This window comes from Nothobranchius furzeri, chromosome 10 (genome assembly GCF_043380555.1).
Source record: "Nothobranchius furzeri strain GRZ-AD chromosome 10, NfurGRZ-RIMD1, whole genome shotgun sequence".
In the NCBI taxonomy this organism is placed as follows: Eukaryota; Metazoa; Chordata; class Actinopteri; order Cyprinodontiformes; family Nothobranchiidae; genus Nothobranchius; species Nothobranchius furzeri.
The window spans coordinates 28,668,793-28,687,744 of record NC_091750.1 but is presented as its reverse complement, the minus strand read 5'-3'; the positions used below and the strand labels follow the sequence as shown (position 1 = coordinate 28,687,744).

The window sequence follows — 18,952 nt, the reverse complement described above, 5'->3', positions numbered from 1 at the left end:
CTCACCCCCCAGCAATGCATACCACTTACAAACTCTATTCTAGATTCTACATTATTTTTTATGGAATTCACCTCTTATATTTTGATGCCAAAAAATTATTCTGGACTGATATTTTGCACTGTTTAGCTCATTTTACACCGCTGACTGTGTTCATGTGCAATAAAATAGATTGCAGTCAACTGCACAATTCTCTTATGTTTTTCGTTTTCTTAACTGAAATGTATTCATCACTTGTATAGGTTAAATAGCTAAACAATAACAAACCGATTAATCGAAAAAATAATCGACATATTAATCGATTTATGAAAATAATCGTTAGTTGCAGCCCTACTGTTATTACAATCATCATAAATTATCTCTTGGTTCAGTATAAATGTATTTTAATTACTGAAATGACTTATTATGCTTTGGGTTACAATAATAATTGTTGTTGATAATCCTATGTGTGTTCAGTAAACCAGAAGGTTATCTTGCACGTTTAACCACCTCACACAGAGGGTATCCAGGGTAAAGTTAAAACACCTCACATGTCTTTATTTCATGACCAAGCTTTCTGACGCTGAGGGCGTGTTCTGAGGGTTTTGTTAAAACCAAATCCCGCAGCTGTAAGTTCAGTTCTTGAACCATACCAGGAGATGAGGGACGGCCGCCCAACTCTCTACTAAGCATCCTGTCACGCCAATAGACTTGCTTCGAATAAACACAACTGTAACCAGCTGACGCAAAACTCCTTCAGAGTTATGGATTTTGAGACGCAAATAGTTTCACCAGTTGAGTGACCCACGGAGACATCTCAGGACCGATTTGGTCGCACTAAGGTCCTTCTATCAACCTCGTGCCCGGAGGAAATCTCCTCCACCTGACATCTCGGATCCAGAAGAGAGTCTCCTGATCTAGGTGAGGTAGACACTTTTGACAGATGGCGTCTGTATGCTGTTTATCTAAGTAACATCAGTTAGCTGCAAAACCAACTTTCCACCCAGAACGCTCTCTCGCTGAAAGAAACCTTCTGATTCATTCATGCATCCAAAACCTCGCATTTCATTTTAGCTTCCATTCAGTCACAGGTTTGCCTTTAAAAACAAGTTTTAATATCAAAGCTGTTAAAAATTGTCATTTCTAAATTGTCATTTCAAATTGTAATTTTTAAAAGTGTTAGAAATCAATTCTTAGCTTTAAAAACTCTGACTCTTCTTTGAAATGAAACACAGAATGGTGTATATTTTTGGTTATTGAATAAGCAAAGATTCCTTTAAAATTCTGATTAAATAAATAAACTTTTGCTATTAAATTTAATTATCTTAAATTAAACATTAATCTTTGGATTAAAATATAGATGAGACAGTTAGTGTATGAACCTCTATCGATTGCATGAATATCCTAGATATTGGTGCATAATATAGGTTCATATGCTAAATGTCCGATCTTTTCTTCAGAATCTAGCAAAGCTGATAGCAAACAGCGTTAATTCTAGTATGTAGTTAACCACGCTACACAACCCAGAAACTTAAATCCATGTTCAACGCCTGAAATCACAGCAAATCCGTCGAGATGAAACTGCTATTTTTCTCTCCCCTGAAGGTTTTAAAGCGTGTTGAATCTCAACATTTTGACAATGGGAAACCCATTCTAACCACACGATACTTGAACTTGAAAATGTTTTTTGTTGATTACGATAATTGAATGGACATGGGATGGCCAAAGTGTCTGGTTTTAGAAAATTAGATCTAAACACACGCATGCAGGCTGATGCTATGGTCACTGATTTAATAGGATCTATATTTGTTTCATTAAAAAAATCCCTCTCTGAAAATACTGCATACTTTACGCAAAATTTCCACATCGTTCCTGCAGTATAACATTACTTCCTTCTTAAAATCAAACAGCTGATGTTTAATCAGCTCCTTGTACCATTCTAAAAATATATTTTTCTGCTCCGGAGACATTTGATCAAACCCAAAATCGGAGACTGGTGGGTAAGGGCCGACATAGTTCAGATGTTCAAGCGATGAAAATCTGTGAGGAAAATAACCTTTGGCTTTATCTGAAAAACCCAAGGCTGTAGGGAGTTTAGCTAATTTCGTCATGAGAAAACTTAACGAATCTATGAATCTTAAGCCAAAATCGGGATAGTTAAAACTTAAGATCTTACCCACTACACTTGCATAAGTATATTTTTGGGTACAATTTTTTAACTGAATCATAGCTCTCAAAATTAAATAGGCATCGAACCCTTTGGCATTGTGAGCAATAAATGTATAACTGCTGAATTTAGGCTGCCTCATCTGCATAATAAATCTTGAATGCATTCTACACCATATTTTTCCCAAACCTCCCCTTAATCGGATTTTGCACAGATTAAAAACGGTGTATGCACACCTTTCTGATCTGTAAATGATTCAGTGTCATGATAAATAATCTTTTCCGTTAAATTGTCATCTTTTTTTTTTCAAGCTGAATAAAACACTGATGATCAGGGACCGCTGGCTGTTTGCAAATTGTGCATTTCAATGTAGGACAAACGCGTTGTGAACTGTTTTTGCACACACCGATATATATAAGGAATCTGCAATTCCTTGGAAAGAGAGGCTCTCTCTAATTTCACGCTGGTTAAAAGCTTCGTTAACGCTCCCTCCCCCCTGCTGATAGTATGATTGTTCTGTTTGCCTCAAAATTTCATCTAAAGCTTGTGGAGAAGGCTCCGACGAGTTTATTCGAATTTCATCCACCTCGTTTCAAATGGTTTGGTAGGCTATAATTTGATCTAGAATCTCATCATCATTTGAAGCTAATTCATCCGTTTCTGAAAGTCTGCTTAAATCAAACCAATCCGGTAACAGCAAATTATCAGAATTTAACAGAATTTCGTCAGACGGAGTAGGAGGAGGATTTTGACAAGCTAGAATTATATCTAAAATATCATTGTTTGCATTTAGCTCATCATTTACTTCACACAGATCTGAAAGTCCATCAAACCATTCAGGCAGCAGATCACCATTTTATGATACAATGAAAGAAAGCCTACTATAAAGTTGATGAAAAAAAATAATAAATCTGCGGGTCCTCCACACAGGATAATCCTTACAAAGACAGCATGTCTCCCACCAGGCCGTAATTAATTTGAAGAAGCAAGTAGGCCATTTTCATGTGGTTTGTGTTAATAATAGTTACTGCTAAATGAACACAAGAGAACATATAATCATTGGTAATGTGCATGATGAGAAACCTGACTCTGCAGTTCATCCAGATGTCCTGTTATCTGCTGCTTACCCCTCCTCTCGGGTGTTTTTCTGCACACAGTGTGAATAGGTTCCTGTTCTCTGTTGAGATAGTAGCCATCCTGTTTAACCATATCTCAAGGCTGCAAGTCTGCTGTTTAGAAGATTGTTCAAACTGACCTTGTACACACATGTGACCCCTCCCTGCTTGAGTGAATAAATCTAGCCGTCTCAAACTGAGAGATCAGAACACTTCTGGCAGTTGCTGAAGCAAGTAGGCAAACCTTGCATGAGAGCTGTGCGTGTTCTCCCTCTGCAGCGGTGAATCTTATTTTGACTGTTTTTTTGACTCCAGCATCAACTCAGAAGCAGACATCTTTTTCTCCAGTCGCTCCGAACCTGTCTTGGTCTTTCAGGACCAACAATTTGGCGTCATGAACAAGATTTTTCCTCAGAGAAAATGGGCAATTGGATACCATTCGGCTCTGACCTGGTGAACAGGATCCAGACACAAGCTGCCGCGGCTCACACAAGGTAAGCAGACCTTTTAATTCTGCTCATTGGACTTATTCAAAAGCATTTGTGTCTTGAATTCCTAGTAGCTAAGGTCCTAAATTTTGCTAGAGTTTATGTTGGAAAAATTCATAGGTATATGGAAAAAGGTCCGGGACCTAATATAAACGGGAAGATTGTCTCAGGTTTTGTTTGCCAAATATTCATCGACAGATGGATAAAATATAACCGGGTTATATTTAAGCAGGGTTGGAGGCCCTGGGGACCCCTAAATTCCACTTAAGGTCTGGGACCTGACAAAATTACATTTTCCTTAAAAGAGACGGATGGATAAAATATAACCGGGTTATATTTAAGCAGGGTTGGAGGCCCTGGGGACTTGGGACCCCTAAATTCCACTTAAGGTCTGGGACCTGACAAAATTACATTTTCCTTAAAAGAGACGAGTATATGAGGAATATGATTTAGTTAAACACAATCTGTATGAATGCAGAGCTTCAGCCAACTCTGTCGGTAAAACAGATAGAGCTGAATAACTTGGATTGTAATCAAGTGTAATCAAGTGTAATTACTCCCCGAACACATCACCTGTTTTGTCCTCGGTGACGCACCGATCACTGATGTTGCCGGCGAGCACTCCGCTGTTTTTGCGGTCGGTAGATCTTTCAGAACTGCAGTTCAAAGGTAACTCATGAGGTGAATATATATGAACCCAGGTAGCAGTTTCTCTTTAGGATTGAGAGGAAATGCAGGAAGATAATAAACAGACAGGACAGAAAAATAGTCAAATAAAAACAAGTTAGTTTTTGTACCTGGTGGTTGCAACAAACAGACACCATTGAAGGTAATCAGAAGTGAGGAACAGAAAATGAAATAATTATTTTAATGTTTAGAGCAGCAGGAACTCCGAGAGGCTGCAGGCGCATCAGTGAGTTTGCGGCCGCTTCGCAGGGGGAGGGGGGAGAGGGCTGAAGCAGAAACTACCGTTGTTAAAAGTGATGTGTTCAACTTTGAAAATGTGGGCGCAATTTTAATTGTCAAAAACTCCAGCGAACCATTAGTTCATTTTGCTCAAATAGAAATAGAGGCCCGCCTATAATTCTGGTCCTCCTTCCAATAAAGGCCTGGAGCTTGATGAGCTTGAGTCAAATACAGGCCCGGGCCTGTATTAGAGGATTTACGGTATTCTGATTAACAAACCTGACTCAGTGAAGCACAAACTGACTTCATGTGCAAACACTTGGTTGGTTCTGCAAGCACAAACCGTGTAAAATTGACAAAGCAAATGATTTAATTAGTTTGTACAGCTGTGAGAATATCTCTGCATATAGAAGCTCGATGGGGGATTAATTATAAAAATACAGATTTTAGAGCCACTTTTTCAGTAAACCTGACTAATAAAATTTCTAAAAATTGCATTACATTTACAAACTAAGCAGATTAACAACTTACAATTTTATTATGTCTTCCTCTTGACCCATGATGTCAATCACTATGGTCACAAGTTTTACAGTGTAGCACACATATGTCAGACACAAGGCCCGCGAAGCATTTTTATGTGGCCCGTGAGATAAATATCAAAAATATATTAAAACTGGCCCGCTGGCCGATTTTACCGCAAAGACTTCAACTCCCATGATGCTTTGCGGCGTCAGCGCGGAGCCGACGCGCCCCCTCCTTTGTGTTTTTTCCAGCGCTTGCTGCCGGTGTCTGCAGCTCCGCTGTCTCGGACAAACTAAACACTCCTCTCACTCAGCGCCGAGTTTACTCAGCTATTTTCTGACATTGAAGCCCAGAAACGGAGATTCTAGCCGCTCAGTAATGTGTTCACGACTGAAAGAGAACGTTTTCCAACTAACGTCCAGACAGAGCCGATATAACTCCAGTGAGCAGCGACACGCTCAAACCAGTACGACTCTGTGGTTGCTGTCGTTGTGTTTCCTCCCCGACACAACGACGTGGTCAAGCTGCTCAGACATGTTCATCAGCACAAACCTATGTGAGCACCTGTTGTCATCTAATGTTGTCATTATTATAATAATAATACATTTTATTTAAAAGCGCCTTTCAGAACACCCAAGGTCACTTGACAGAAAACACGTAATAAAATACAATAAAACAATAATAAAACCCAAACAAGAAAAAAAAAACTGAGAGAAACAGTTCAATAAAATCAGAGGTTGTAGGCAGATTTAAACATGTGTGTTTTGAGTTTTGTTTTGAAAAGGGTAAAACTGTCGATGTTCCTGATGTCTGGGGGAAGTGAGTTCCAGAGACGAGGAGCAGAGCGGCTGAAAGCTCTGCTCCCCATGGTAGCGAGACGGGCAGAAGGAACCGCAAGATGGATGGAAGAAGAAGATCTGAGTGAACGGGATGGGGTGTGAATACTTATAAGGTCTGAGATATATGGAGGAGAGAGGTTGTGGATAGCTTTGAAGGTATGGAGGAGAATTTTGAAGATGGACCTGAATTTAACTGGGAGCCAGTGAAGCTGCTGGAGAACCGGGGTGATGTGGTGAAAGGAAGGGGTTCTGGTGATAATACGGGCTGCTGAATTCTGGACCAGTTACAGTTTATGAAGGAGTTTGTTGGGGAGACCATAAAGACGTGAATTGCAATAGTCGATACGGGAGGTGACGAGGCTGTGGACGAGAATGGCGGCAGTGTGAGGGGTCAGTGAGGGGCGGAGACGGTTTATGGAACGTAGATGGAAGTATGCTGACCGAATTAAGTTATTAATGTGAGCCTGAAAAGAAAGTGAGCTGTCGAGAATGACACCCAGACTCTTGATGTGAGGGGAGGGGGAGACTATGGCGCTGTCAATAGTTAAAGAAAAGCTGTCAGATGTTGAGAGGGTGGAGTTAGTGCCAACTAGAAGAAGTTCAGTTTTATTGCCGTTGAGTTTGAGGAAATTAGAGGTGAACCATGATTTGATTTCAGAGAGGCAGAGTGTAAGGGAGGATGGTGGGAGAGTTGCGTTGGGCTTACTGGAAATGTAGAGCTGGGTGTCATCTGCAAAGCAGTGAAACTGGATATTGAATTTGCGGAAGATTTTGCCGATAGGGAGGAGATATACTATGAAGAGGAGGGGCCCCAGGACAGAGCCCTGGGGCACACCTGACTTGACTGGGGAGGGTTCTGAGGTAAAGGATTTTAACTGGATGAACTGAGTGCGGCCAGTAAGGTAAGATTGAAACCAGCGGAGGGGGATGTGAGTGATGCCTAAGGAAGAGAGTCTATTAAGGAGGATGGGATGAGAAATGGTGTCAAAGGCCGCACTCAGATCGAGGAGAATGAGAATAGAGATTAAACCAGAATCAGCAGCAATGAGTAGGTCGTTAGTGATCTTGATGAGAGCTGTTTCTGTGCTGTGGTGGGGACGGAAGCCAGACTGAATCTGTTCATAAAGGTTATTGCGGGTGAGATGGGTATGGAGCTGAGATGCAACAGTTTTCTCAAGGACTTTGGAAATGAAGGGAAGATGGGAAATGGGACGGAGGTTATTGAAATCATTGGGATCTAAACCAGGTTTTTTTAGAATAGGGCTGACTGAAGCGGATTTGAATAGGGAGGGGACCGTACCAGAGGATAGTGAGGAATGAATAATGGCTGTTATAAAAGGGAGCAGAGCAGAAAGGCAGGATTTAACTAAAACTGTTGGAATAGGGTCAAGTTGACAAGTGGAAGGTTTGGATTTGGTGATGTAATCTAATATTTCTGAGGGATGGGGAAGTTCAAAGGAGGAGAACTGAATGGAGGGTTAAAATAAATCAGGAGAGGGAGGGGAGGAATGAGGTAAAGAGAGATGGATTCTATTGACCTTATCATTAAAAAACTGAAGGAGAGAGTTACAGGTTATTATGTTTATTATGATGAAGATAAACAAAACAACAGGAGTCTCCTCCTCAGCTCAGATCAACCCATGATGCAGGTATCTGGCTGGAACAGGTGAGCATCACAGTAAACCAGTCGAGCAAACTGAGCTTTAAATATGTTGGTTTTATACTCTTTTTCTGCTCCAAAACATGAAAGTTAACAGGTGAGATGTTGCATTTTCATTTAAGATAAAATGATATTTTTATTTTGTTGTTGGCCCGTGAGAAAAGATTTAGCCTACAGTAAACAGGAAGTGGAAAGGCTACAGATAGATGAATAGAATAGAAAATCCCTTTATTGTTCCTCAGTGGGGAAAGCTAGACGTCACAGCAGCGATGACACGTATTACAGGAGAAAAAAGGAGAATAAAAATAAGAAAAATGAATAAACAAGAAAACAAATCATGAATAGATTTATAAAATGCTGATTATACCACAAGTAATGAATACCACTGATACCTTTTATTTAAAACTGACTTGCTTGTGTGTAATTTGGTTATTCCACATTCAGTGTTAATTCAGAAATAAGTTTGTTTCCATATTTAAAGGTTCAAAATTGCATTTATGTTGATAAAGAAAATGTGCAAATTTGCCGTCACTTTTTCAAAAAATATTAAGTTTGGCCCTCGACTCCGTCCCAGAGTTTCATTTCGGCCCTGTGTGAGTTTGAGTTTGACACCCCTGGTGTAGCAGGTTTATCGTGGGGAGAAGAAATGCTTGATATTGTTCCCCATTTTCATCCTTGGTTGACAAACTGAACTCAGATCTTGTTGGTGTAGTTCAGCAGACCATAGACGCCTCCACCTGAAACAAAATTAAACGATTAGCTGTTATTCAGGAGTTTGAAGCCATAAAACATTGTAAAGACTGAAAAAATAAATAAATGAATAAATAAATAAATAATTCTAGTTTAAATATTCAGCTTTTCAGGGTAAATGTGACTTTTTATTTCTGAATCTTAGTAGCTGCAGGAATTGGCCTTTTTTAATAATATTGGTGCATTTTTACTTGTTTTTTCTTTTCTACCAATGATTTTGCATTCCAATTGAAATGGGCAAAAATACCCTCCTTTACAGACCTAATCCCTATTATGGAATCCACATCAGCTAGTCATTATGATCAATCATCTATCATAGTGTGGCGACAGCGGTAGTTGCTAGTTTGAACCCCAGGTCTGTCTGTGCCAGTTGCTGTGTCCATAGACAAGATGTTTCATGCTCTTTGCCTGCTGGTGGTGATCAAAGGGACCAGTGGTGTTTGTGTATGGCAACCTTGTTGTGGCGACAGTGGATCTTTTCACCATCAGTGTGTGAATGACTGACTGTGCACTTAACCACTTAGCCTTCTGACTTGGAGAAGCACTATACCAATTAAAGCCCTTTACCATACTCACCCAGTAAAGCCCCCCCCCCCCCCCCCCCAGCTATGGAGCCTATGGTGATGCCAGCTATCGCGCCTGATGAAAGTCGTCCTTAGGGTTGGTGGTTTGTCGGACCAGTTGTTGTGATGGGAGTTGGTGGACCAGTTGTTGTTGTGGTTGATGGTGGTGGTGGTTGGTGGACCAGTTGTTGTGTTGTTTGGTGAAATAATTCCAGTAATTGTTGATACTGTGACATTTTGAGTTGACAGAGACCCATCAAGTGTTCCAGATGTGACAGTGGATTGTGGATTGATATCAGCTTCACACAAAACAATCAGTAAAATATAAAAACAGAAGAAAGTGTTGAAGTAAATCAAAGAAAAGCATATTTAACCCCAAACCTGGATTCTTGGCTGGTGTCGAAATGTTTGTATTAATAATCATCAAGATCTTCTTTATGGGTGTAAAGCTGATCTTTTATTTGTTTCAAACAAAAAATGAAATAATCTAAAAGTTGTTTAAAAAAACAAGTCAATAATTATGACAAATGGCATTTTATATTATCTACGCTAACTTTAAATCTTTGATATAAAAACAACTAGATCACAGGTTTACGAGTCCAACATCAATTTTCTTCTTTAATTTAGCTAAAATGTAACCTCATTAACTCAGACAGTGCAGATTTGGTCTCATCATTTTATGTGAGGGACCTCTCATACTTCCATGTCAAACTGTCTGTTCCTTTTTTGTCTCGATAAAAACCAAGACCATCATCTTGTTACATTAATGGTTAACTGTTATTTAATGTGTGTGTGATGGTCAAATATTTATTTTGTAAGTTTTTTTTTCTACCTGTGCAAAGCAGGAAGAGAGCTGCTGCAATGTTTATTTTCATCGCTGCAGAGTAATAATTCCTCAAGTACAGTGATAATTCAGATTTCTAGTCGGCGTCTTTGGAAATGCTCCTCTATGGAAACATACAAGCATAAATATAGATGCATTCAGAATATGGGACAATGCAACAGTGAATTTTAGGATACGTTTTAACTAAAGGCTTATCTTTTAATTTACCTTTAACCTTTTATTTGGTGAAGGCTTCTATTAAAAGTTTGTTGATCTTTATTTTCAGTGAGTTAATAAAAAAAGTTCCCATGCGATGCCACGTGATGCAAGTGGAGACAAGTTCTTGCTTTATGGAAATGTTATATTAAGTTTTGTCCATTGGTCCGTGTAATAAACAGGAAGCTAGTTTCAGTTTAACATATTTGTTAGCATAAAGATATTTTCTTCCTTTTACAGTAATGGCCACCTTTTCCCATTTGACGGATCTGAAGTTGCCAGTGAAGAGAGTGAATGTAAATTTATGCTGTACTGACCATTTCATTGTGGATCATTTCTGTGTTTTAAACCAAATTCATTCCTTTTTTATCCTTTTACACATTTACTTGGTAATCTTCAACAGTCGTTTGTTGTCAAACCTACAATTTTAGCTTTTGTAACACATTCTGTCACTAAACTAAAATCACAAGGAGCTGAAAAAGCACATTTGTCACATGTTCAATGTTGATACTGGGTCTAAATGAGGCTACATGGGCTTACGCGCTGTGTTGGTTGACGTGGTTCTGCAGTATCGTTTGGACATCCGGGGCAGTTCCACAGGATTGGCAGACTGGGGTGGTGGTACCCCTATTTAAAAAGGGGGACCGCAGAGTGTGCTCCAACTACAGGGGGATCTCACTCCTGAGCCTCCTAGGTAAGGTCTATTCAGGGATTCTAGAGAGGAGGGTCCGTCGGATTGTCGAACCTCGGATTCAGGAGGAGCAATGTGGTTTTCGTCCTGGCTGTGCAACACTGGACTAGCTCTAGAGCTCCTGGAGAGTTCGTAAGAGTTTGCTCAACCATTCTACATGTGTTTTGTGGATTTGGAGAAACTGCATCCCCCGGGGAGTCCTGTGGGGGGCTACTCCAGGAGTATGGGGTACCAGGCCCTCATATACAGGCTGTTAGGTCCCTGCGACTAGTATCACTGCCGGCAGTAAGTTGAGCTAGTTCCCAGTGAAAGTTGGACTCCGCCAAGGCCGCCCTTTGTCACAGATTCTGTTCATAACCTTTATGGACAGGATTTCTAGGTGCAGCCAAAGTTTTGAGGCATCCGCTTTGGTGGCCTGAGGATCAGGTCTCTGCTTTTTGCAGATGATGTGGTCCTGTTGGCTTCATCAGAACGTTATCTCTGGCTCTCACTGGAGCAGTTCGCAGCCGAGTGTGAAGCAGCTGGGATGAGAATCATCTCCTCCAAATCTGAGACCATGGTCTTGAGTAAGAAAAGGGTAGAACGCCTTCTCCAGGTCAGGGATGAGGTCCTGCCCCAAGTGGAGGAGTTTAACTATCTCTGGGTCTTGTTCACGAGTGAGGGAAAACTGGAGCGTGAGATCGATAGGCGGATTGGTGCTGCATCTGCAGTGATGCGGGCGTTGTACCGATCTGTCGTGGGGAAGAGAGAGCTGAGTCAGAAGGCGAAGCTCTCGATTTACCGGTCGATCTACGTTCCTACCCTCACCTATGGTCATGAGCTTTGGGCAGTGACCGAAAGAACGAGATGGATATGAGCGGTCAAAATGAGCTTTCGCCACAGGGTGTCTGGGCTCTCCCTTAGAGATAGGGTGAGAAGCTTGGTAGACCTGCTACTCCTTCATGTCGAAAGGAGTCAGTTGCTGTGGCTTGGGCATCTGGTCAGGATGCCTCCTGGATGCCTCTCCGGGGAGGTTTTCTGAGTACGTCCAACCGGGAGGAGATCCAGGACACGCTAGAGGGACTATGTCTCTCAGCTGGCCAGGGAATGACTTGGGATTTCCCTGGAGGAGCTGGCCCAAGTAGATGGGGAGAGGGAAGTCTGAGCCTCTCGGCTTATGCCCCCGCGACCTGACTCAGGATAAGCTTGTGAAAATGGATGGACTCTACCAGCAAGTTAAATCACTCAAAGCAAGTTCCAGTTCAAGACTCGTGCTAAGTGATGCAGCAGCAGCATCACACGCTCAGTAGGGTTAGAGTTTGGATGTTGGAACAGTGAAAATAAACATGGAAAACTGTAAAGCAGGGCTAGTCCATCCCGGGCCTTGAGGGCCGGTATCCAGCACACTTTAGTGGTTTCTCTAGTCCAACACACTTGATTCAGTGGTTGAATCACCTGTGCAGCAGCTCATCAGGCTCTGCAGAAGCCTGTTGATCACCTGCTGATTGAAATAGGTGTGTTGAAGCGGAGTTCAAACTAAAACGTGCTGAATACTGGCCTTTAAGGCCTGGAGTTGAATAGCCCTGCTGTAAAGGTTTAAAAACGGAATTTCATTCATTCTTCTGATGTATACAGTGTATTATTTAACTGTTGTTGATCGCTCTGAACACCAGAAATTAGCCTCAAATTTCGTCACCTGTTTGGCTTTCACTGATTAGATAGTCAAATGACTTCCTCCTGGATGTTAGATCCAACTTCGTCTCTTATCTTGCTCACACAACGTGTAATACCAGTGGGGACATCTGCCTTTGTGGAAATGCTTTGTTTAGATTTCCCCCTAGTCCATTTAATAAACAGGAAGCAAGTTTCAATTTAACATATTTGTTAGCATAAATGTCTTTCCTTCCTTTTTACAAGAACAGTCTCTTATTATTTTATGAGAATTTTGCTGCTGCTGGTGTATCGCTCCACCTGATCAGCTGCCAGTGACATGCCAGCTGCACACGCACATTAGCTCACTGATGCGGATGATTTTTGGCTGAAACAAACGGCATGGACTAAGTAAGTGATCTTGTATGAAAAGAAAAGAATTAAAAGCTTGTGGGATTTCATCACATTAAAAACCAAACCATTCATTCGACAGACACCTGCAGTCTCTGATGATCAGATCAAAGCCAAACTGGTGAGACTACACGACATTTAAATCAATAAATAAATAATTTTGCTGAAACACAATGAGAGTAAAGAGGAAGTCTGCATCAGCGAGACAATAAATGTTTGGCACAGATATCTTTATTTCCTCAGAACCTGCCCAGAGAACCTTCAGCAGCAAATTTCCTTATCGCTCCTGATAACCAACGTGACCTTCTGCTCACTGACTCATCTACGGTCTGAAACTTACAGGACTAAAGTAAGTTCCAGCACTCCTTAGTGAACATTGTCCACCGAAACTATGGGGATGATGGATTTATAGACATTTGTCACATTTACAATATGTTATACAAGGTTTTATGTAGTTTATTTGCAATAGAATTAAAGTCAAAGTCCTATTAGCCATCATCACACTGGTGTAATTACGTCCAGGAACTATTTGGTGGTTTAACCCCCCAATCCAACCCCTTAAATCTGAGTGTCAGTCAGGAAGGCACTGAGTCCCATTTTTAAAGACCGAGATTTGAGCCTTGATGACCCAGGACGGACGCTCTACCACTAGGCCACTGAGAAGGTTGTCAGCTTCATCTTAATACATGTAATCATGAAAGTGTAACACAAACCTTATCAGAGCATTGAGTGCAGTTCATTATCACATCGAGTCACTGACTTGTGTCAGACTTGACAGCAATCCTCATACTAAGCAAGCATGTAGCGACAGTAGAGAGGAAAACTCCCTTTTAACAGGAAGAAACCTCCAACTGAACCTGGATCAGTATGAGCAGCCGTTCGCCACGACTCACTAGGGGGTTTGCGCAGATGGAAAACACACACACACACACACACACACACACACACACACACACACACACACACACACACAGTGTTGTTTTTATGTCTGCATACTTTGTGGTTCCTTTGTAGATATTCTATAATGACTAATTATTTCATCAGATGTTCCAGCAGTAGCACGTTCAACGCTAAGGAAATACAGGAAGACTATTTTCACGTCTAACCTGCATGTGAAACTCAGAGTCACCAATCTTGTTTCAAAAGTAGCAAAAAATGGTTTCTCGGTGAATTTGGTCTTTGAATAATGAGAAATAACTTTTCCTTGTTGCTACTGGAAAATAAATGGCTGTGACGAACTGGGTTATATTTGCAAATCAACTTTATTTGAAAACATGAAAACTTAACCAACTTTGGATGTGGAAGAATAAAACATCAGCACTGTTGGTTGTGAATGTGAAAATGTTCAGAAGATGCAGAGAATAGTTTTCCTTTTCTAGACTAAATCACTTCCTTCTCTGGTAGCACAAGGACTAAAAGGCTGGAAAGCCAGAATGGAGCCACGCTGCAAAATAAATAAAAATAACAAAAAGTGCAAAAAAAAAAAAGGCTGTTTGTCTGCTTTTTTTATTTGTGTGAAATTTAAACATGTAAAATTTAACTCTCGCTGCCTGCACAGAAAAACTGACATATAACATTTTTTATAACAAAATAAAGGCCTTTATTAGCTTGAATTGTTATCAACCAACATAACAGAATAGAACAGGTATTTGTCGTCCTGCTGGCCCGTCATCGTCTGGGACTCCAGCGTCCTCCAGATTCTGGCCTTTCAGACAAATCATCTTCTGTGGCCGTTGAACCAGTTCAGGATTCGGTCTCAGATTATAGACGCTTCATTTTTAAACATTTGACTAATTAAGTTTTCATTTGTGAGTTGGCGTGTTTTAGATCCTGTTGGTGTACTTCAGCAGACCGTAGACTCCACCACCTGCAAATAAATATACCTTCTATCAGCTAAATAATAAAAGTAGCATCAATTCAAATGCTCTCCTCTCTGTGGTCCATTATATCCCATAGATCCATGTTGAGGGGTAACAGGTGATGAGGACTCTCTGTGTAATGGTTGTGTTGGTTTTTTCTACTCACCCAACGCACCAGCTCCTGCAATAGTTCCTATAGTGATGCCTGCTATGGCTCCTCCGGAAAGACCCCCTGATGAAGGTTCTGGAGGCGGCTGGTCTACTGTGGTCGTATCTGTAGTGATTCCGCCTGTTGCACCTGTATCTGTTGCACCTGTAGAACCTGTTGCCGGTGCACCTGTAGAACCTGTTGCCGGTGCACCTGTAGAACCTGTTGCCGGTGCACCTGTAGAACCTGTAGCCGGTGCACCTGTAGAACCTGTAGCCGGTGCACCTGTAGAACCTGTAGCCGGTGCACCTGTAGAACCTGTAGCCGGTGGGCCACTCGTCTTGTCCTCTGTTACAGTACTGACACTAGTACCAACACTAGTACTGGGCATTGGGGGTGTTGCAGAACTCGAGGGATTGTCTTCACACAGAGCAGCTGTAAGTAAAAACAGAATGAAATCCTAAATTAAACTATTTATTGGATCAAAATGTAGCAACTATATAATATGTTTTATTTGATGCCATTATATAACAATATATCAATAATTAGGAAATAAAATTGGCCCTTTTCACCAAAAGCTCCTCCATCAGAGGGCAGTATGGACTAGATATGGCATGCTTCTGATGAAGGTGCTAATCTGGATGCTTCTGAATCTGGATGCTTTGAGGTCGTGTTTGCTGAGTAATGCTAACTTTTGCAACGTGATTGGTCACTCTGAGTTGCAAATGCACGGTAAATATGAAAGAATGTTCTTCGACCATCATCGCCTGCATTAGCTGCAGAAAGGAAATAGACGGGAAAACCATCAGGTCAAAAAATAAAAGCCAACCTCTTTGAAGTCACAGGGAAAATTAGCATTCATAGCGCTGCCCACCTTGCTTGGGACTGCAGAAGTTTATTGAATTTACATCGAGAAGAGAGCAGAGGATGTCTAGGCTAGTAGAAGCTAACCGTTAGCAGCTCTGCAATACAGGCAGCAGGAGTCGCGTTGCTGTTAGTCAGTCAGCAATGAGACATTTGAATATGGAAAAACTTCTAACCCCTGAAACAAGAGTGTCTGAGCTTTTGTTCCCACAGACTAGGGCTGCACAATATATTGCAAATATATCGTTATCGCAATATCAGCATGTGTAATATGCAAAGAACAGATAAATATTGTAATGAATGGTCAGCTCAAATGTTTGCTACACATAATGCTTTGTGTCAATCAAACGGAAGCATGATGGGTTTTTTTTATCAAATAGAGCTCATCACTCATTTGGCTAATTGGGTGGGTTCTCATAGGTTAGAGGCCCGCCCCCGAGGCGGATGGCACTTAATTCTGATGGTTCGCAAACACCTGAATTACCTTTGTTCAACTCTTTTTATTTTTTGATTATTTTTGTTCCTGAGTTAATTTTATATATCGGAAGTAATATCATCATGGCAATGTTTTATCACTGTTATCGCATATCGCAGGTTTTCCTAATATCGTGCAGCCCTACCACAGACCGACTCAGAAGCTTTCGTTCATACAAAAGGCCACTGTAGATTTATTTAAGAAAACAAGTAAATGGGAGCCTTAAGGCCAGAAGTGGTTTGATAAAAAGTCTAAAAAAGATTAAGTCACATTTAATCATGACTTTTTCATGTGCAGTTTAGTAATACAGTTTACATTTGACTGTTATTTAAGGGAGGAATCAGTATTTTCCGAGCATTGTAAACAGAAATGAACTTTGTTTTAATCCAATAAGGTCTTTGGAATTGCCGGACCATGTTTCTGACCAAACCTTATCTCCAAAGAATTTCACTTCTTCATTTATGACATCAGTCAACCTTCACCTTTGCTCAGAAACCACGAGAATGTGTTCAAACCCAACTCCACGCCACCACCCAGTCGGCTCTGTTATCAGGTTACCTTAAAATATGGTTTTAACATGCACCAGGATCAGTTCCCCTCTTGTCAGACTACGCTTATCTCACACAAACTGAAGGTTTGCTAAATTATGACCGCCGCTGGCGTGGGCGGAATGAAATTTGTTTTACATTTTTAAACATTCACAACCTACTTTAACTTTTACCTTAGGAACTAAAAACAATAGAAATGCCTTACAACGTTATAGATGTTACATGTTTATTACAACGAACATAATTTCCATGCAGACAACTTAACCTAAAATATCCATTTTCAATGAGAAATCATTGCCTTTGTAGTTATGTTTTTGGTTTTTAGCAGTACGCTGTTCTGATTTAGGATTTTTACCTGTACAAAGAAGGCAAAGAGTCGCTACAAGAAGATTCATTGTCCCACGGTGATGGTTTCAGGGATTTCAAAGACTTTCTGCAATGTTGGAAAGACGAAAGAAAACATTAATAATCCGTTTTTCTGTTGATCACCATTTATAAAGTGTAATACAAAAAAATAAGCTGTTACAAAAAGAAAATTTCCTTTCATCCTGCCAGTTATTAGTTGAAAAATGAAATCTAAACAAACCGTTTTGAGTAAACGGTGCAAATTCGGACTTTATATCCAATTTATGAAATATTGAACAACGCTGATTAACATCTAAGACAATATTTTACTTTTAATTTATAAATAGATTTTAAAGAAACATTATTGATTTTTAAATTGCAGCAATTAACACATCAGAAAAGGTTTTCCCAAAACAGAAATGTTATCATAATGACCAGGAAACAATTAGTCGTGACTCCTGTGTAGAAAACCTTAGGAAGGGAGCTCAGCCACTCACCTGAGAGACTTTCAATGATAAATGCCTCATTTTCCTGTAAGACCAGAGGATATTAAGCCTTTATGGCTCTGTTATCACATAGCCGGTCATTGTAAGCCCTCCCATCTGTGTGTAATCAGCAGAACACATATTTGGTTATTCTGGCTAATGCTGTAGCTTTATTGCACTAAAGCAAGAGAGCACAGTAAGAAATGTACTGGACAAAGTTCGTAGATGAGTGTTGGTTTGCAGCAAAAGTTTGAATTCCATTTTTTATTCAAGAATATAAAAATCACTTTTCAGCTTGAGAAGTTTGTTAAATTGTAACTGGAAAGCAAAATATATAAAAGTTTGGATAGATTCGTATTTACCAAAGGAATTTGCTCCTCGGAGTCGGCAGCAGCTGGGAGCTACGGAGCTGGTAAAATGACCAGCACCTTGTTTGCTCAGCTTGGTCCAGCGTGCTGTAGCTGCAAACACAAGGTCACCATGGAACAGCAGCGTGTCGTTTACATGGCAATGAGTGGAACCGCCACAGAGCTGCTGATTCTGGACTACAAATCAAACACGTCTCACGACTGGGCAACACCAGGTTCTCATCTGCAGGTTTTTGATTTACATTTTGAGGGTTGAGGAATTTGTCATGAAATCCACTTCAGCAAGGTGGATAAATCATCAGCGTCTTTGTTCATTCACTCTAAGAAATGACATGTTGGGTTTTCGTAATTAAGTTACGTCAACTGGTTCCATTAAATATAGTTGCTTAAAGTGATCCTTAAATCGCTGCAAGCAAGCTGTTTTTTTGTGTTGGAGTAAGACCTTACTAATGGATGCCCGTTGTATTAGGGTCAAAAAGGCCCAAGGAGTGCAAACTTCAGCAAAATGACAAGCACATCAGACTCCCTCTAATCACTGGCAATGAGTGAAGACGTAAATGTGTAAAACAACATTTATTAATGGTGAAAGTTGTGTAACCATTTGTTACAAATCAGTAAATGTGTTTTGTCCTCAAGGGCACCCGTAGAAGGAAATTTGACATCTAATACGGCGTCTCCGAGAGACTTAGACCCACTCATGTATTTTAGACCAAATTTTTATGGTTCCATGTTACGAAGCCACCAATATTTTTCAACAACTGGGCATCATTTCATTCATTTTCAGCAACATTTTGATGGATATTTCCAGGGTTTAACAATGAAAACTACTACTGTAATTTTAATGTAAAACATAAAAACTATGTTTAGTCAATCAATAAATCAGATTTATTTATAAAGCGCTTTTCAAACAAAGTGCTACTCAAAGTGCTTTACAAAATGACCCCAGATTCCCAAAACAGGTTAAAAACATTAACAGACATATGCAAGCACACGCACGCACCCACAAACACACACACACACACACACAAGTAAAAATTATATTTGGCTGAGTCCAGATGAGCCAAGTAAGGTAAGGCAAGGAAACGCCATCAGAGGAGCCGTCTG

General features: G+C 40.5%; 1 protein-coding gene across 2 annotated transcripts; it reads right to left on the bottom strand.

Moving 5' to 3' along the window:
- Window positions 1–13,999: 13,999 nt before the first annotated feature.
- LOC107387202 (spore coat protein SP65) lies at window positions 14,000–17,579 on the bottom strand. Of its 2 annotated transcripts, XM_054731037.2 has the most exons (4): window positions 17,493–17,579; window positions 17,006–17,083; window positions 14,782–15,198; window positions 14,000–14,623 (listed from the first exon to the last, which is right to left on the bottom strand). In XM_054731037.2, exons 2-4 carry the CDS (start codon window positions 17,043–17,045, stop codon window positions 14,580–14,582), a joined length of 501 nt encoding a protein of 166 aa, XP_054587012.2. In that variant the 5' UTR covers window positions 17,046–17,083; window positions 17,493–17,579; the 3' UTR covers window positions 14,000–14,579. The 2 variants fall into 2 exon arrangements, with proteins under 2 accessions (XP_054587012.2, XP_054587013.2); XM_054731038.2 differs by lacking the exon at window positions 17,493–17,579 and having other exon boundaries at window positions 17,006–17,105.
- Between the last annotated feature and the right edge of the window lie 1,373 nt (window positions 17,580–18,952).